Raw genomic sequence first — 20252 nt, forward strand, 5'->3', positions numbered from 1 at the left:
GCCAACATCCGCTGGATCATCAAAAAAGAAAGAAAAGAGTTCCAGAAAAACATCTTTCTGCTTTATTGACTATGCCAAAGCCTTTGACTGTGTGGATCACAATAAACTGTGGAAAATTCTTCAAGAGATGGGAGTACCAGACCACCTAACCTGCCTCTTGAGAAACCTACATGCAGGTCAGGAAGCAACAGTTAGAACTGGACATGGAACAACAGACTGGTTCCAAATAGGAAAAGGAGTACGTCAAGGCTGTATATTGTCACCCTGCTTATTTAACTTATATGCAGAGTACATCATGAGAAACGCTGGGCTGGAAGAAGCACAAGCTGGAATCAGGATTGCCGGGAGAAATATCAATCACCTCAGATATGCAGATGACACCACCCTTATGGCAGAAAGTGAAGAGGAAATAAAAGCCTCTTGATGAAAGAGGAGAGCGAAAAAGTTGGCTTAAAGCTCCACATTCAGAAAATGAAGATCATGGCATGCAGTCCCATTACTTCATGGGAAATAGATGGGGAAACAGTGTAAACAGTGTCAGATTTTATTTTTTGGGGCTCCAAAATCACTGCAGATGGTGACTGCAGCCATGAAATTAAAAGACACTTACTCCTTGGAAGGAAAGTTATGACTAACCTAGATAGCATATTAAAAAGCAGAGATATTACATTGCCAACAAAGGTCCATCTAGTCAAGGCTATGGTTTTTCCAGTGGTCATGTATGGATGTGAGAGTTGGACTGTGAAGAAAGCTGAGTGCCGAAGAATTGATGCTTTTTAACTGTGGTGTTGGAGGAGACTCTTGAGAGTCCTTTGGACTGCAAGGAGATCCAACCAGTCCATCTTAAAGGAGACCAGTCCTGGGTGTTCATTGGAAGGACTGATGCTGAGGCTGTAACTCCAATACTTTGGCCACCTCATGTGAAGAGTTGACTCATTGGAAAGGACTCTGATGCTGGGAGGGATTGAGGGCAGGAGAAGGGGACGACCGAGAATGAGATGGCTGAATGGCATCGCTGACTCGATGGACATGAGTTTGAGTGAACTCCGGGAGTTGGTGACGGACAGGGAGGCCTGGTGTGCTGCGATTCATGGGGTCACAAAGAGTCGGAGACGACTGAGCAACTGAACTGTACTGAACTGATATAATCTATTGGTTGCAGATTCCCAGAGTGGGAGTTATCCTATCAAAGGGACAGGAGTTTTCCTATGGTTTCATATATAGTGGGGCCCAATAACTAGTCTGGAGGGTGAGGAAAGGCTCCCAGGATGACCAGCAGATCCACGGCTTTGCTTCTGACACTTAGCTGAGGCAGGCTACAGAGGTTCCCCTGGAGGGAAACATGGAACAGAGGTGGTTCCTGGAAGGACAAGTGTAGAGGGTCAGCTGGGAAGCACTGGTGTTGAGGGAAAGAGAACTAGAGGGGAAGGAAGTGGTCCAAGACCAGTCAAACTTGTCTGTTGAGAACACTGTATACCAGGAACCCGTGCCAGGAGGGGACTGCAGCTCCATGGAGGAGAGCAAGAATCATCACAATGCCAGCTGCCAGGGATGTAAGCCCAACTCTTTTGTCCCTGACTTCTTGGTATTAGAGTTACCTAGGAAAACAACATGGTCAAGCACTGGATAGAACAGCGTTTTTATTCTCATGAGAAAAGACAGCAAGGTCAGTCCCAGTAGTGTGCATAGGTCCCTCATGGCTCAAGGATGTCCCTCACCCCCAGCCTATGGCCAAAGAGCACCCATCTAGTGCCACCCTCTCCCCCACCGAATGTGACATTCTGAAATGGTGTGTGCCCCAGGGTCACTGACATCCATACTTCAGCAGAATAAAGGAGCACACATTCAGTCTGAAACAAGGAAGGGTACTCTCACAGGCCGATCAGCCTGGCACAGGCTGTGTGGGCTCTTTTTTGGTAAGGAAGCGTTCCAGGCCCAAGGCCTAGTCCATTTGGCCAAGCAGGACATGAAAGACTGTGAGCAGGAGGCTGTTTTTCTCAACAGTGTCCATTACAGAGGACGTGCCCAGTAAATCTTTGCTAAGGGACTTAGATCCTAGTAAGAGAGCTCTATGTTGGGGCAGGGCATTCACAGCCCCTGTCAGTGGACATCACTCTCCCTGGACCATAACCAGCTAACTGCTGCTAGTGCTTTCATGACAAGAGCTGACGTGTCACAGTCTCATCCAGCAGTATTAGGGAAGGAAAATGATGAGTGGTCTCCAACTTGTTACTTCACAACTACCAGTTAATTTCTGTTCTCACTTCAATGAGCAAGACAGTAGAACATTTTTCATGATCCCAAATGCCCAAAGTAAATTTTGGAAATACAATCTACAGTTCCAGCTCTTGTATATATCCATGTTATGGCATCAGGCAAAGGAAACCAGGATATCTCAGATAAATGCCTTGAGACCAGAGATGTCTGATGAAGGTCTACAGCAGGATTCCTCTGCTGAGTTTTCATCAGGTGGGCAAGAGTGAAGAAGATGGGTTGGGCCATAAGTCTGAATTTTAGACTATTCTAGGTGAAAAGGCTTTATTTTTTTCCAAGTCCACATGGGAAATAAAACCAAATGCTAGCAGCTGCTAAGCTGAACTTAAATGGACTCTCATAGTTTCAGAAGTATATTCCTGAGTGTATTGTTCTCTGCAAAACATTATTAATTTGCTTGAACTATTTAGTAAAAAAAAAAAAGAATATACTAAAACCCACTAAATTGTACCCTTTAAAGGGATGAATTTTATGGTATGTGAATTATATCTCAAAAAAAAAAGCGATAATAAAATACTAAAACAAATATATATAAGAAAGACTACCCCTTTTGTCCACATATCTATATCTATATATATATCTATATATAAAATTTATCTAAATCTGTCCACATGTTATATCCGGGATGCCTACTATATATTGAGTGTGCTACCTTTTAGAAAGCACTGTGAGCTAGGTTTTCCAAATTATTTATCTAGACAGAGAGAGATGAGTTAGTCTGCCCAGGACACTGGCAGCTAAGTAATAAAGCAGAGCTTAGACTCTACCGGTGGCTCCCCTACTTAGAAGGCCCTGTTTGCATCGCTGTAGTTCACTGTCCCACAACCGCTAGTAGAGCGCAGTGGTCTCCAGTCACCCCCGACCCCCCTGCAGCTCATCTCTTCCTGTCGCCGTCCGCGACATCCTCCAGCCCGCAGGTGCTGTTTGCCCCAGCGAGGTCAGACAGTGGGCGAGGCAGCGACAACCCGAGCGTCGGACACCGAAAAGCGAACTGCAGGTCCATCCTCAGAGCCGCGCCAGCCCCGCTACCCGCTCCGCACCAGGCGGGAAACCTGGCACCCGAGCAGCGATGACGCCGAAGGCCCTTCAAGCCGGGGCTGACAACGCCCGGGCCTGCGGGGGCCTGCGGGGGCCTGCGGGGGCCTGCGGGGGCCTGCGGGGGCCTGCGGGGGCCTGCGGGGGCCTGCGGGGGCCTGCGGGGGCCTGCGGGGGCGCCCGCCATCGAAGCTCTTGGAGACCTTCCGGGGCCGGTCCGCGTCTGGGCCTGCGCGGCCTGCGCGGCGGGGCAGGGCGTTGCGGGACGGTCTGGGCTGCAGCTGGGAGCTTCCCGCACGGCCCCTGGCTCCGGGGCGGCGGGCGGCGGGCAGGCAGCGCTCCGGGCAGCCCTGGGCGCGAGGCTATGGCGGCGGCGCTGGGGACGCGGGGGGCGACGCGGCGCTGGTTCGCGGCGCTGAGAGGCAGGAGCCAGAGCCTCGCGGCCATGGTGAGTGCCGAGGGCCCGCGGTGCGGGAGGACGGCGAGGCCCAGCCATGCCGGCCGAGGGGTGAAGGGACCGCGGCAGGCCCCGAAGTGGGCCCGGACTTCGGGTAGCCACGTTTGGGCACCCGGCACCTGCCGACGCGCTGGTCTGAGACACGGGTGGCCGTAGCATCTTCCAGTTTTTTTCTTGGCTTAGAATTTCGTCGTAGTCTCCGAAATTGCCAACCGGAAAACAAACCACCACGACTGAGGTGTAAAAAAAAAAAGTATGCAAAGCAGTTGTGAAAACTCTTCACTCGTGATGTGACTAAAGCTGCTTGTCGGGTCGTTTAGATTGTCCGGTCGGTGAGAGCAGGCACCGTCTCTCCCTCTCTGTAAACGGGGCCCTGAGTGTTGAATTAACTCCTTTGTCTTGGTGTTAATTTTTTGGAGTATTTGCTAAATAATTATCTTTTGAGTTGCACACTGATTTTTTTTTTTTTAAATACCTAGAGGCGCCGGGTGCGTTTCCCCGTTTTATAGATTAACATATTGGGGGTAAATTGACGTGAAAGTTTTAACATGCAGCACCACCTAGTGGGAATATGTTGTATTCAACTCACCGTTTCATTTTCTTAAATTGCTTGTTAGAGCCCATTTGGCAGTTTGAATTTTTTTTTAATAGAAAAAAAATGTGACTCGATGATGGAGAAGATAAGCATTCTGCTTCATGGCCTTTAAGGTGAGAACACAAGTTGAGTGCTTACTGTCACCTAGGCGTGTCCTAAGGCATACTTCTATCTGGGGCGCTGGTGATCGAGTACAGTTGTGGCATTGGGGAGGAGTGAATAAACAGGTGCCTTTGGAGTGGCTGCCACGTGCCAGGCTCTATGCTGGGTGCCTCCACACTTAAGATCTCTTTAAGCCTTGTAAAAATCTTGGCAGGTGTATGTTGTAACATCCGCACTCTAAAACATTGCAATTCAGAGAGGCTAAGATTTACTCAGCATCCACAGCTGAAAGTAACAAAGCTAGGCTTGGATTGAAGATTGCTCTCCAAATCCTGTGCTTTCCCTGTCTCTCTGCATAGCTCTCACAGAAAGAAAATTAAGTCCACCACAAAGGGTTCTGTGGAGTGTGTGTCCTTAAGGGGACTGTTTATGTTATACGGGTGAAGTGACTCCATTTTACAGTTCTGAACTTGGTTCCTGTTCCTAGGTAGGCACCAGTAGTGAGCACAGTTCATGGACCTCACTGGAGATGTGGAGGTTTAGGGAGGAGGGAAACAGCTCAGAGTGCGCTCCGCAGACTCCCAGTGACTGCTGCATAACCTACAGCATAGTTAATAGTTTTCTTTGCAGCTATTCAATGATAATTCTGTTTCCTTGGGAAAATAGCCTTAGTTGAATTAAAATATTTAAATGTTTAAAAATTTTAGGTAATTTCCTGTAATAGGTCTTCTGTGAACTTTTTCATAGCTGTCATTAAAAAGCTAATGAAAGTATGTGGTTTTTGATAACAAGCCTTTAAACATTTTTATTTAATTAAGAGGCATTCTCATTATCTCCTGTTAATTGTAGGGAATGGTAGCTGACTAAGCAAGGAAGAGAAACTAGAAGGTTGGCTCCTTAGCATCCTTTTTCCCTTTTGGCAAATTTTCTATAAGTTTACTTACTTTGCCTTCTTCATTACACTGATAAAGGGTTTTAGGATTTCTGAAGTGGGAATGAGTTGAAGTTTCACGGCAGTGTATCCAGCTCAGCCTCTGCTTGCCCTTTGATAAAGAACCCTTAAGTTAGTTCATTCTTTCTGGGGCCAGTCCCTCCCTCACCTGAGAAGGTAGTAGCCCAGCGTACAGGTAAGACAGGAGGTACTGGTGGGCAGTTATGCCAGAATGAGAACATACCTCTTCTGACTTCTCCTAGGGTGCTCTTTTCTTCTGTCTGTCATGCTGCTTGGAGTTCTTTCAGTTAAAAAACGATCAGCACGGCAGGTGTGGGCTTGTCAGCTAAGAGAACTCTGGGTTTGGGAGTGTCCTCAGCAGGATGAATAGGAACAGGGTGGACAGCTGTGCACAAGTGCTTCCAAGTGGGCAGTGCTGTGACCAGATGGTTGAGGGCGTTTGTCTTACTGACGCTTCTGAGAAAACTCACTCCACTGAAGCAAGGGCTTTTTAACCTATAGCCCAGAGGGTGTGTGAGCGCCCAGAAGTTATTTTACAAAATCCCCTGTAAATGTGCATTTGTTTTTTCCTCTCTGAGGATTGATCGGTCTTAATTAGAATTGAAAGGGGATGATGAGCTCAGATAGTTGAGACCCTTGTGAGTAAGGACTGAACGCTGCTGAGGTGATATGGGGCCATCCAAAGAGAGTGGCCCAGGAGTTGAGAGTCCTGAGTTCTAATCCTGGTTCTGCTGCTGGACTTGCAGTGTTTCCTTGGGTGAGTGTGTTACCTCAGTTTCCTAAGTCCTGGAATGTTGGCCATTGGTTATGATCTTTGGTAAGATGTCCAAATGGTCAATCTCAACTTTATCTGTAAGAAACCAGGAAAGCTGAATTGTAAAGTTAGAGGCGTTTGTAAGGGGTGATAAGCCCACATACCGTGGAGGCAACTTATTTTGTACAGAGCTAGTCTTGTTTTTATCTCTTTTGAGAACTTTGTATTTTGAGAACAAAAGAATGGGAAATCGTTAGAAATCGTTGTCCTTAACACTTTTTTCTGTATCTCTACATAAGTAAAGAGCTGTACATGTATTTGAATTTAACCAAACCTCTATATTTCAGGTATTAAATATGTTCTTTTCATAGTCAGCAGGTACCCACCAGTTGACTGCAGAGGAGAGGAGCCAGGTGATACTTGACCTTAAAGCAGCAGGATGGGTGGAATTAAGTGAGAGAGATGCCATCTACAAAGAGTTCTCTTTCAAAAATTTTAATCAGGTAATTAGTACATATTTTTGCTTGTGCCATTTTTTTTTTTTTCACCTTAGGCTGTAACTCTATTTAGTACTGGTGTCTGGTGCCCTGTGGATCCAGGATCTAAATCTTTTCTTCCTAAATAATTCATTGATAATTACTCTTTCCTTGTTGACAGTTACTGCCACCCAACTCGGTGATTCTCAGCTTTAGGGGAAGGAGATGATTTATGTGATTTGGAAAAGTCAAATTCTGAAACCACTGTTGCTCTGATTTGGTGTTGGTTAGGATATTTAATTCCTTTTCAAATTTTCAATAACATTAATGGGGTGTCAGCTTTTAATATTTATCACAAGGGGGCATGAGGAAAATGGTTGAGAAACATACCCCTGCTTGACTGATTTCCCCGAGTTTTCTTGTTTGGTTGTCAGGTTTTCTTTCTCCTGATAGTTGCATTTCTGTCTCTAAATCATTCCCCAGGCTGCACCCTCTTCTCTGATTGGTTCATTTTCTCCAAGTCCAATAGCCAGCCCTTGTAACTTTTCTTGAAAGCTGGCCCCCACCTTGAAGATTGAGCCTTAACAGGGGAACTGTTCCGTAGGGCCCCACCCTGTTTAGAGAGTCGTCTCCCATGACTTACCCTTCAGCTCTCACTCCACTGCATTTATATACGGTCCATGCTTTAGACTGTTCCGTGTTTGTTCAGTTAGTTTGGTAATCCTCTGGACAGATTTATTGTTTTTATTTATATTAGGTGTCAGCATCTAGAAGGCAGAGACCATGTTTGCTCAAATAACTGTCTATTGTACCTAACACAGTTCTGGGTACAAACAAGCATTGGATAAATGCAGACATTGATTACAGTGTTTGCTAGTTTCTGGAAGGGTGTGTGAGGACCAGATTTCCACCAAAGAAACTTTCGACATGTTTTCCTAGCAAATGCCGTTGGCTCCACTGTGCTGCACGCCCATTCTGCTCTCCATCCATCTGGCTGCCAGCCTTCTGCTGTGTCTCCCACTCCTGAGGAAGCCTGGACCAAGCTGGCTCCTTGTCCCTGCTGCCCCACGTGCTCGACGGCTCTTGTCAGGGGCTTAGCACTCTGTGGCTGGTGGCAGGGAATCCCATTGGTACAGTAAGCTTGTGCATAAGCTCTAGGTAGCATTTTCCAAGCTTATTAAAATTCTTACATGTGTACAGCCTGACTTCTTTAAGCCTGGGCTAATTTATTGGGCTTGAACATGTGGCTTAAAGTACTTGAGTAGTGTTGCCTAAGGCTCTGCCCATGAGTCAGTCATCCAGCCCCGCTCTTAACCTTGTGCTCAGGGTACCTTTGGAAGCTGTGCAGGGCATCCTTGATTAACAGTAATATTATTCACCAGGACATTTAATTAACTTGACTCTCTTTTTTACCCTACCTCACTCAGCTTTCAGGAGAAAGGCAGGTGTTAAGAAGATCAGCTGATACCAGGGCACATACTCAGAGAACCAGCCCTGAGATTATGTCCTGGGGTCAGTTTTCCAGCCAGACTTCTGTGACTTCAGCAGTAAGGCCTGTAATGGCAACCGATGTCATGACAAGTGCCAGCGCCCACCACCCAGAGCCCACCGGGAACATGGCTGTAGCTGAACGAGTTGCGCTGTTGCTTGTTGTGGTGAGGGAGAGCACTTACCCTCTACGGGGTGCTGTGGGGCATCTCAGGAGGATGCTGTAGGGAAAAGTTTATCACAGAGTTTGGGCTGCTGCTAGTGATCTTGGAGTCTTTAAGGATCAGGGCTCAGATCTGGGTTGGATGCTGTCAGAAAATGGGTTCTTCTATGACTCACTATTTTAATAAGTATTATCTGTAGGGAGAATGGCCTATAGTGGGACCAAAGCTGAAACTGGTAAAGAAGCAGCAGCCTCTCATTAGCCTGGGGGGCGGGCGGGTGTGTGGTATTTTGTGATTTGGACAGTGTTTATGTTTTGTCTGTGTTGAGATACTGTGGCGTGGTGTCCGTGATTCTCTGTATTACACTCTGTTATTGTCACGAGTACAGTCACTGTTACAGGAATGGTTTTATTTTTGTTCTCATCTTTCATGGTCACAGGGCAACCCTGTCTGGATGTTGATTTTCAACACCATGGCCTAGATGTGAGTGCCAGGAAGGCTTCTAGCAACTTAGAGGCTTAGGCGATCGTAGTCCAGGCAGCTGCCAGGCTGATTTTGTCTTTTTCACAACTAACGTTTAGGGTGGTGACCCTCTGGCCCTGTTAGATCCTCACTTATCTTTCACTTATTTTTCAATACAGAAAAGGTACATTTTAAACTATAAAGCAATGCTATAAAACATTAAAATAGGGTTGTACAAATAAAAAAAAATTTTCCCATTGCAACTATTTCCATCTTTTTTTCTATCCTCTTGTAGTCTTTCTCCACATGTGTAGTTGACTCATACTGTGACAATTGTACACGCATTTAAATTCTAAAAAGTAGTTTAATTTTTATTGTAAAGGTAATACTCATTAACGGATATTTATTAAGCACCTCCCCTGTGCCAGACACTATTCTAAGTGCATGTAGCTCCCATTCTAGTGGACAAGTTAGGCAATAAACAAATGAATAGATAGTGTGATTTTAGGTAGTGATAAGTCAAGAGGGAGAGTAAAGCAGGATATTGGGATGGAGAGGGGTGAAGAGGTGAGCTCACTGTTTATGATGGAGGGGCCTGGAGAGGGGACTCTGAGGCCTGAGTAATACAAGGGAGTTCAGCACGTGAGGAGCTGGAGAACTGCGGGTAAAGAGACATCAGGGACCAGATTCCTAGAGCAGCAGGGATCTTGGCATGATTGTGGAAGAGCCAGGAGGCCAGCGTTCTGGAGGGGACAGAAGGGAGAAGGGGTTAAAGAGAGGGAGGGGCCAAGCACAGGAACTTTGTGATCTTGACAAGGAGTTTGAGTTTAACCCTGTGAAAGACAGCTCCTGGAGAATTGCAGGCAGAGAAGTGCCATGGTTTGGGTTATATTCTAAAGAGCTCACCCTGGCTGTTCCGCTGTGAGCAGATGGTGGAAGGGCAAGAGGGCAGCAGGCACAGTGTGGGAGTTGCTATGTAATAGGCTAGGCGAGAGAAGGTGGGAGACCATGGCAGTGGCAGTGGAATGTGGAGAGAAATGAAGGATTTCTCATTTATTTTGAAGGTAGGACAATCCAGACTATCAGATTGGATGTGGGGAGAGGGAGAGGGTCAAGGATGATCCCAAGGCTCTGGCTCTAGCTGTAGGGTAAAGGGTGGTGTCATTTTCTTGGCTGAGGAAAGTGGGGCAGAGATCAGGATAGGGAATTAAGAATCCCTGTGTTGGACATGTCAGGTTTGAGATACTAGTCACCTAAGTGGCGATGTCAGTCAGCAGCTGGAGATGCGAGATCAGAGTTCAGGCTGGAGATAACAGGGAGCTTCCAGAAAGGGTAATTGTGAGCGCACCATCATGGCTGGGATGGGCTGGCGCGAGCAGGTGGAGGTGCAGGCGCGCGTGTCCCTTGTGATAGGAAGGGATGCTGAGTGCACGTGCGCAGGTGCAGGTAGGTTGCTGCGCTTGTCCTGGGAAGAGGAGGTGGTGTTCTCTCTTGATGGCTTCTGTTTTTTTAAAGTGAAGTCATCATCTCTCTTGATGGCTTCTGTTTTTTTAAAGTGAAGTCATCAACTGAGAATGAGTCAGGGTGGGAGGGAGGGGTGTTGGAGATCTGGGGAAATAGGGAAATAGGCAAGAAACAGTCCTCTTAGAGACTAAGACAGTGAAGGAACTAGTGAAATGTGGTTGATTGCTGAGCAGTCTCAGTGTCACTGGAGATTTATGGGCAAACATTTAAGGTGAAGATCCTGTGTGTTTTTTCACAGGCTTGGAGAAGGTGCTGGGTTGGGCTTAATGAAGGCTGAAGTTTTTTTTTTTTTTAATTAATTTCTTTTATTGAAGTACAGTTGATTTACAATGTTGTATTAATTATTACTGTTCAGTGATTCAGTTTTATTTATCTATATACACATTATTTTTCATATTCTTTTCTACTATGGTTTATCATGGTATAATTTCTTGTGCTGTATAGTAGGACCTTGTTGTTTATCCAGCCTCTATATAATAGTTCGTGCCTACTAATTTCAAACTCTTAGTCCATCCCTACCCGTGAGCAAATCTGTTCTTTATGTCTGTGAGTCTGTTTCTGTTTTGTGGGTAGATTTGTGTCGTATTTTAGATCCCACATATAAGTGACAGCATGTGATATTTCTCTCTCTCTTCCTGATGTACTTCACTTAGTATGATCTCTAGGTCCACCCATGTTGCTGCACAGGTGTTATTCCGTCCTTTCTATGGCTGAGCAGTATTCCGTTATTATACACACTGCGACTTCCTATTCCTGCGTCTGTTGATGGGCATTTAGGTCATGCCCGTGTCTTGGCTATTGTGAATAGTGCTGCGATGAAAGTAGGGTGCGTGTATCTTTTTGTCCAGATAGATGCTTAAGGAGGGGGATTGTCGGATCGTATGGCAACTCTGTTTTTAGTTTTTTTAAGGGACCTCCAAACTGTTTTTCACAGTGGCTTTGCCAGTTTACATCCCCCCCGCAGGGCTCCCGTTTCTGCACACCCTCTTCTGCATTTCTTTGTGGCTGTTCTCGAGGCAGCCATGCTGGCTGCTGTGAGGCGGCACCTCATCGTAGTTTACGTTCGCATTTCTCCAGTGATCAGTGACGCTGTGCATCTTTTCCTGTACCTCTTGGCCATCTCTATGTCTTTTTTGGAGAAATGTCTATTTGGATCATCTGCCCATTTTTTGAATAGGTTGTTTGTTTTTTGTCGTTGGGTTGCATGAACTTCTAAGAAGCGCTGAACTTTTGCTAGAAGAGTGCAGTGGCGGAATAGGGGGCAAGGAAACTAAGGACATGTGCAGATAAGGGGTCAAAATATTGGACCTTGGAGTCTAAGCTGGTGAGGAGGAAGTGCAGCTGTGATGTGAGAGATGGAGAGTGAAGAGATCAGAGTGTCAACTAATGCATCCTCTTTGCAGGGCAGTTAAGTGATGTTTATCAACTTTTAAAATACACTTACCCGTTGTCTGAGTCTACACATTTATTTTCTAGGTACAGCTCCCTGTGTATGCCAGATGGATATGACAAGATGTCCACTCTAGCCCCTTGGGCTTGTAATTTCTTTATTGTGAGCAGGCATTTCCACACGCATGTGTACCCCTTGCTAAGCCCATGTCTCCCTCACTGCAGCCCTGCCCTTGGCAGAGTTATGGGAGGCCCGCTGTGCCCCATGTGACAGCACCTCTCCAGGCCTTGACTTTATACCCTGGAGGGACTTGTGGGCAGAGCTGACGACCTGCGTCTCCCTTAAAAGGCTTCACTCCACACTGGGTATTAGCATATATATATATTTGGCCTTTGCTGAATATATAGGTAAAAAATGTTCTGTTTTGTTCGCTAAGTAGGGTGTGAACATTTTTCAGTTCTTTACATAGTCTTGTCATTTTACTTATAATAAATCTTTCAGAAGTGAGATTACCTTTGTTGGGTGTTACAGTTTTTAAATGCTTTGTTTATGTGGTGGGTATACATGAGACGGTATCCTAAGTTTGCTTTAGAATTCATTTATTTTATTCCTGTAGAATTTGAACCACACATTTTAGAAAGATTTTCATTTACCCTGGATGAAAAACTACTTCTCAATGCTTTGGGTTATACTAGGTTTTACTATAAAGAAGATTTTTTTTTTCTTTTCAGACATTTTATTCCAAGATATGGTTAGTTCCAAATACTTCACGTGCATTTGGTAGCTCAGATCAGTGGAGATACTTAGTGTGATTACACGTGTGAAAATTCCCAAGGGATCCTCATGGCATAGGTGGAGGAAGTGGCCATGGGTTTCAGTTGCCGTCAGCCCACTGTCTTTCCTCAGTGGCGATGCAAAGGCAATGGTGAGACTCCATGAGTTTTCTGAGCACAGCAGTGCCAAGGCTGAGGCAGGAAGTTTCGACATTCGGAGTGCTTAGACTCAGGGTGGGGTCAGCATTTGTAAAGGAGTTTTGCTTTTCTTTCTCTTCGTGTAGACATAAGGAGGGAGAGGTCTCTAGGTGGCCTGTGAAGGTATTCTGAGGTGTTTGGCAACTGCAGGGTGACTGCATTGAAAGAACAAAATGTCAGTTAGGAATGTGGGTGTGAGCCTTCCATAAAGATACATTCTATTAGGCACTGTCATGTGGGGACAAGTGGGAAGCTTACAAAGTCAGAGGAGGAAATGTTATGCTTTGGAAGCAGGTGCTGAAGGTGAAGCTTTGGAACCCAGGCACCGGCTACCCAAGATGCCAGCAGGTGGAGCCCTCCAGGGCAGGAGCCAGGTGGTTCCGGCAGCGTCAGAGGCCTCCCCCGCCATGGGGGAAGGCTATCCGATTTCTCACTCTTGGATACTGGACCTCTGTTGTTCAGCCCAGAAACAAACTTGTATCAGGAATAGATAAAGAGTGGGGGTGGGGCAGCTGACCTAGTTTGGTACCTTTTGAGTGAATGAAGAGTTCTGGGTGCAGGAGATACAGAGTTTCCACTTGGTGATGGAGCGCACTTTTGATTCATGAGCTTTGTGAGAAAGACCTGTAGTTCTCTGCATTCCTGGAGGAGCTCCTATACCTTGTCTAGGCTTTATTAGGTGGGCCTGCCTGCAGGGCATTCGATTTTGTTAGAGGGACTCTTAGGAACTGGCTGATGCTCAGCCAGGTTTAACCTATAAAAATGGCTCTTTTGTTAGTACATGGTTCAGTCCAATAGCTGGTCCAAGTAGAGTATCTCTCGCAGGGCAGGGTCCAAGCTCTATTCGTGCTGTTATCTTGTCCATCACATTTTGGTTAATGTAACTGTTGCCATTAAAAGATTTCAGGCACTGGGGTGGTGAGAGGCCTTCAGAATGGCCGCGGCTGTGGCAGCTGCACCAGTGGGGGGAGGTTTCTGTGTGTCTAGCTGCAGTAGCACCATATGTGAGTTTGGGGTTTGTAAAATGGTTTCTATTCCTGTGCCCGGAGCTCCTGCTGTAAAACAGTTGAAAGTTACTGTCGCTGACTTACTTTGTAAAGATGTTTTATTGAGGAATTTGATAATAGGCTTGTGGTTAACATTTTGAAACAGTTAGTGAAGTCAAAGGCTTGTTGATACCAGAAGGCAGACAACTGTTAATGAAAATCTTAACGGTCCTCAAAGGACGTGGGTGGAGGTCTCAGGCGCTGTCCTTGTGAAGTAATTAGTTCAGGTCTTATTGTTCATTGTTGAGTGCTACATCTTGGTGCGCGTCAAAGCTATGAGTCAATAATGCTGTAATATAAACGTCACATCTGAGCACTCTGGAAAGTGGTTGTTCACTGCCTGGAGAAGGCAGAGAAACACTCCAGTGAGAATGTTCCTGAGGCTTCAGCACCATGGAGGTTAGAAGGTATCATTTTGCTTTTAAAGTTTAGGCTAGTATCTGTGTGTCCAGGAGCCAGGTAAAGTGAAAACTTGTCTGAGTATCACACCAGTAGCTTGCTCATAACATGTGCCCACAGGTGGGCTTTGTTAGCCAGCTAGAACCCTGAGAAAGTGTTCATAGTTATCACTGGAGTGGAGAGTAGAGATGCACACATTTATGTAACCTTTTTTGGTAAGCATTTTTGTAAACTTACCTAAAATTTAAGAAGCTCATAAGAATATCTGTGTGGTGCATTCATGTTGGTTTTCACTTTGAAGTTGTTCCTGGAGCCCTGGGGAGTCCTGGGAAGGACATGCTGATGTTGTCGGGTGGTGGCTGGGATGTTGGTTTGATGTCCATCGAGATAGGGAAATTAGAGCCTAAAATGTCATTCAGAGTCTTGCTTCTGCTGTTTATGTCATAGAATAGGTTCAGGCCTGATGTATATTTGTAAAAACACATGTGATAGTTAGACGAGGGGAAATGTAAAACAGGTGTAAAAAATGCAAATATGACACCACACTGCAATGTGAAAATGCTGTGGTCATTACACCGTCCTTTAATAAAAATGGACTTTTAACTGCATCGTTTTTTCTTAGTCGTATAGTAAATCTTCTGTTTACACAACTTTGCCTGAGTATTTTGTAGAAGTCAAACAGCCAAGAAATATAATTTCCTCAAAAGTCTTTGTCTTGCCCTTTTACAGATGGCATAAAATCAGGTGTGTAAAAAATAAAAAGCAGTCTGAGCTGACGTGAAAGGCATTTCAGATTTATGCTTTGCAGATGATATTGGTATGATTAATGCATTCATTGCTTTTTTATTGCTTTTCACAGATAATGTACATGATGCATGGAGAATGTTGTGGGTTTAAATCTTTGCCAGGTTTAGACTGTGAATATCAACAGATGTTATCATATAAGTACTATAATTATTATAAAATAAAAAATTTGTCATGAAATGCATTGACATAAATTTCATTTATGTAAATTGCTTTCATTAGTATAAAACCTTAGTGTAGCTGTTAGGGTTTGAGAAGCACTTTAGATGAGATTAACTTGGTATAATGTGGTCACAAATGGGCTGCTTTAAATTTAACTGACAAGAAAATAACACTCGAAAGTTAGGAAATTACCGAGGCATTTGATTTCAGCCTGCGTTGCTGGTACCGCTTAAATAGGCTGTATATGAATTAATAACAATGGACTGCTGGCTCGATAATTACGGAAAATAATTTAAAGGAGACCTTAAGTAATCACTTAAAAATATTTTGGTCTTATTCTTTTCTGTTTTTCTTTGGTATGCCAGCCCATTGCTTCAGTGCAGCCATTATCAATAGTGTTTAGGTTTGCACAGCAAGAGTTTGGTTGGTAGAGTTTTGGTGCATTAGAGCCATGGCACAGAAACGTGCCTCCAGCTGTTCTGAAATACGGACCTGGGGTGCCTGATGCAGTTCCGCACTCAGGTTTCTGTGGCCAGGTGCTGTCCAGCGCTGCTCCGGCCTCAGGAGGCACGTGGCTCCCCTGAGCTCACCCTGGCTCTGAGCTCTCTGTGTTGTGCTCTTTTCTGTTTAACTTTTATAAAAGAAAGTAATACACCCTCTCCCCTGTCTCGCAGGTAATTTATTGCTATCACACTGCCCTTCTGATCCAGGCTGGATTGAGCTATTCTGACTAACTCACTAGAATTAGTCTCCTGAATTTTACAGGACACTGACCCAGACTGAGATCGTGGCCTGGCCATGGTCACTTAGGGTTGCGTCACAGTTACCAGGGACTCATCTCTGGTTCCCTTAGCAATGTTTTTAGATCCTACTCTGGTACAGAAAGGTGTTTTGTTTTTATTTTTTTATTTCTTCTGTGTTTTCCTTGTTTTCCAAGGATTGCCTGTTGGATTACTTTTCTGCCTAAAATGGGTTTGACAATACTTCCCTGAGAAAGGGACTGTTCACCAGCTAGAACAAACAAAGCTGTACTTGTGTGGGAGCAACCCAGATATCACTGTTGAGCAATCAGAGGTTATGGAAAATGATTTAAAGGAGACCTTTACATTTATTTGCATAGTTTAATTGTATTGTTAAAATCAGTTCTATCAAAATAGCAAATGCTACTAATGAATCACTTTGCTCCTGTGCTCTCAGCTAGTAGGGCAGGATTGTGGCCTTCTGCTATATCATTCATCAAACTGGCTTGAAATGCCTTGTCCTTGCCTCTGCAACCCTGGCCACGGATGTGCACCATGTGCCTGGAGCAGGCCCAGTCGGGGCTGGACACCATGTGGTCTCCCCACTGGGAGCCAGAGGGCCTGCCTATGGCAGGATCAGTGAGTGTAGTGAGATCTCTGGGACTCGCTACAGCCAGACCACTGAAGGACTGGCACTGCCTAGGTCCAAGGCCGGGAAGGAGGAAGATGCAGAATAGCTGATTTCGTCCCTGCCCAGGAGAGTTGCCAGTTTTGTTGCGGAGGTGGAACATCTGACTTGTATAAGATATGGATAGTTGATCTTTTAAATTGCCATGCTAACCAGGCACTAAAATATGAAATACTAAGATGCTGAAAGAGATGTAATCCAGGAAGCCCGCCTGGAGTGGGGGCAGGGGTTTGATAAATCTGAGAGGTTTTATAGAGGGAGGGAGTTATGGGGGAGGGTTCAGCAGGTGGCATAGGTCAGGGACGAGGAGCAAGAGGGCACATCTTGCTGTGACATGTGGGGCGGTGAGAGCCCTAAGATTGGTTCAGTGAGCTGGGCTGAAGGCTGGTGAGGAGGGTCCTTGTGGCACTCTCTCCTTCTTTGAGCATTGCCTCAGGTTTAATGTCTCTGTAAGCAAACTCTTATCTTTCTGTCTTTCCTACAAGGAAATTTCCTAAAAGAAACCTGTTTGTCTCAGCTGGACCACCATTCTCTCAAGCCCCCAGGCGTGAAACTGAAGAGTTGCCTTGGCAATCAGTCACCAGGGACGGACCTGACTGTGCTTCCCGTCTGGGTGCACCTCCCCTCCGCCTTACTCTCCTGGAGGCCATGGCTTTTTGTTTCTAGGCCCTCTGCGTTCATTGGCTTTCGTGCTGCTTCATTGTAGCCAAGTTGGTCTCTGCTCAGAAAATGCCAGTTCCTTCCTGTTATGTTTTCTAGGACATCGTCTTCTCAGAGGACTTCAAAGCCACCTGGTGTCTCTAGCCTTACCTCTTGAGTCTATTAGAGATTAGAATGGCGAGGTGCCCGAGTCGTGCTGTTCATCCCCTTCACTGAAGAAGTGGGGAAAGCAGGGATGGGGGAGTAGGGGCAGCAGTGGAGGAACATGGTAGCAGGAACATAGTGGAGGTAGAGCTCCCTCTCCGAGTGCTTCGGTTCATTTCTTTCCTGCAGTTTCAAGCTGTTCTTCCCCCTCCGACACTACATCTCACCTACGCCTATCCTGTCCCCAGCTTATCACGTGCTACACGTTTTGAGAAAGGTTTTTTTTTTTTGTTTTAATCTTATGCGTTCAACACTAATAAACAGTTACTGTGGCCTTACTGTAGGCCAGGCACTGTACTAGACACAGATGCTTGGTGAGCAAAGCAGGTCTTTCCCCCATTTCCATGGTGCTTACAGTATAGTAGGGGAGAGAGAGCATCATCAAAGAAACTAGTGCATGTAGAATTGCCCATTGTGATAAGTGCCATGAAGGAACATCCTAATAGTTAATGCTTAATGAACACTCAAACTCTGGGCCAGGTACTATGTGCTGAGGACTTCACGTGTATTCATTTAATCCTCATAAATCCCTGTCTTCGAAGAGAATATTTGACTCATTTTACAGAGAAGGATATGAAAATTTAGATTAAGGAACTAATGGAGTTGGGGTTTGAGCTCGGCAATCCCTGCATCAGTTTGTTGGTGTGGATACCACCTCTCCTGCAGAAAAGAGAGAGAAAAATGTGGGAGAGAAAAATGGGAAACCCGAATTCAGCTGGAGGAGAGCTGTCAGAGAAGACCTCTTTAAGGAACCAATAAGCTGATGCATTTTCTTTTTCTTTTTATTCCTTTGTCCATTTGGTATTTTATTTGCACGTGTATATTGCATCCCTAGGAAAAGAATGTCAGAACTTTCTTTCCTTTGTTTTTGTTTTGCTTCTTATGATGCCAGCTGAGGTTGCCAGCGTAAGGAAACCAGATGGGCAGTCTGCCATATTTTTAGGTCTTTGAGCTTCACATCAAATCTGGGACTGATGACTCTACACTTGTTTAACCTGTCCATGAGGTTAACAATGATTTCCCCAGCTCTGTGATCATCAGTGATTCCAAATTCACCAGTGTAACCATTCTTCCTTACTACTGTTAGGAACTGGGTGATGACTTTGGAGCACAGTCTGGTAAGAACCTGGTGTTTGCATCTCTTTGGCATCATCAACGTTCTTAGAGCGTCAGCCAAGCATTCATGTACATAGGACACCATGGCCACACAGAAAGGTGACAGGAAGAAGACAGGAAGGGTGCAGCGTAATGGAAAGTGGGCAGACTATGTGGGACTTAGAGGATGAAGTGGAGGCAGAAGGTGGCAAGAGTCACACCAGGGGAACAGTAAGGAGGCTGTTGCATTCGTCCAGGTGGGACATCGTCACTAGGTGGACACAGCAGGAGATTGTGGACTGGGAGTGATGGAGGGAAGCAGAAAGGTTTGGAGGCTGGAGCTGCTTTCAGTTCTTTACATGAACAGGGACCAGTGATGCCACACATAACTCTTGCAGGGCATAAAAATATCAGGAGAAAACCCAAGTTTCCCTGAGTAGGGAGGAATGGTGATGAGTGGTGAGGAAGAAGAGCAGGGGATGTTAAGAACGACTTTCAGGTTCAGGACCTCAGGAAGTGAGTGGTCAGAAGTGACATATACTGAGTTGGGTAGGTGTGGCAAAGGAACAGGATTTGGGTGTGGCGATCAAGGGTTCTGGTTTGGATATTGTCGAGTGTGAGTTGCTGTGAGACACTCCTCCATCACCTCCAACAAGGTAGCGTTATGTCTGCGTTGTAGGTAACCGGGGAGACATAGATGTGTGTGGAGCCAAGCGAATGTAATAGATGAGGTCGCCCAGGCAGAAGCTGCAGTGTGAGGAGCTCAGTCCATTAAGGGGCTAGATAGAAGAGGAGGTGCGGGCAGACCACCGAGAAAGACTTTACAGTGAGACAGGAAGACAGGCCAGTGTTGTGCACAGAATCCAAAGGAAGACGGTGTTTTATTTTTTATTTATTTATTTTATTTTATTTGTTTTTGGAAGACGGTGTTTTAAAAGGGAGAGTGGAATCAGCTCTGCCGACACTGCAGGTAAGGTGAGTTCTAAAAGATGATCACAGATGAAGCAGCCTGGAGTCATCCATGGCCATCGGAAGGATGATTCAGGTAGGGTGGGGGGTGCAGGCCAGCCTGGAGAGGAAGTGGAGCTCACATGCCTTAGATAAGTCTTTGTAGCCACAAATGTTAGTCTCTTCTCTGTTCTTTCTGTTTGTAATTCAGCCCTTGCATGATCTTATTTGTTTGTGGTTCTCTTTCAGCCTTGTTTTATAGTCAACCTGTGAACATTAGCGCTGGAAGGGATGAAGCAAATGAGGCCTAGGGGTGCAGCTGCCAGAGAACCAGTGGCAGAATTAGGATGTAAGTGCAGCTTAGATCATGTAACAGAGGACTGCGACGACTTAGCTTTGTCTCTGTGTGTCTAACGTGTGAGTACCTTGAGGGCCAAGGCTTGGGTTGGGCTTGTGAACCCCTCCCACAGTGCCCTCCCCGTATCTTCTAGGTATTTTGAATCCACGAAGCCCCTTGATTGGGCTCATATAGGTGACCCTGGTCAGTGCCCTTAGCCTCAGGGGAACATAGTGTTTTTTATCTTTTTGTCTCCTGCAGGTTATTACCTAAAACTCTCACCAGGGACTTCTCCTTCTCATTCCTTACTCCTAGACGCAGATGTTTCTGAACGGTGACCAACTTACCGGCCCCTAAGTTGCTGTGTATGATGGGATGCGCTTTAGGGCCATGGCGCCCTTCCCAGCAGAACAGCGCTGATTTGTGCCTTTGTTCTGCAGGCAGTTTAAAAGTGTTGGAGAAAGAAACAGGCCGATTGTGGCATCTCTAGTAAATCATCTCCAATAAGGAATGGCTGGGGTTGGC

At 45.7% G+C, this 20252-nt stretch overlaps 1 protein-coding gene across 10 annotated transcripts in view; it reads left to right on the forward strand.

The window, feature by feature from the left end:
- Positions 1-3045: 3045 nt before the first annotated feature.
- The window catches only part of PCBD2 (pterin-4 alpha-carbinolamine dehydratase 2), a 43415-nt gene continuing 26208 nt past the window's right edge, over positions 3046-20252 (forward strand). The window contains exons 1-4 of one of the 10 annotated variants that reach the window (XM_069592089.1): positions 3164-3271; positions 4418-4474; positions 6541-6672; positions 8073-8300. In XM_069592089.1, coding sequence (XP_069448190.1) covers positions 4463-4474; positions 6541-6672; positions 8073-8300 — 372 coding nt within the window. In that variant the 5' untranslated portion in view covers positions 3164-3271; positions 4418-4462. Of the gene's footprint in view, positions 3758-4417; positions 4475-6540; positions 6673-7589; positions 7776-8072; positions 8301-20252 lie in introns of those variants that run through there. The other 9 variants (XM_069592088.1, XM_069592090.1, XM_069592092.1 and 6 more) reach the window with 9 other exon arrangements.

The sequence above is a fragment of the Ovis canadensis genome, chromosome 5, assembly GCF_042477335.2.
Source record: "Ovis canadensis isolate MfBH-ARS-UI-01 breed Bighorn chromosome 5, ARS-UI_OviCan_v2, whole genome shotgun sequence".
NCBI classification, from domain to species: domain Eukaryota; kingdom Metazoa; phylum Chordata; class Mammalia; order Artiodactyla; family Bovidae; genus Ovis; species Ovis canadensis.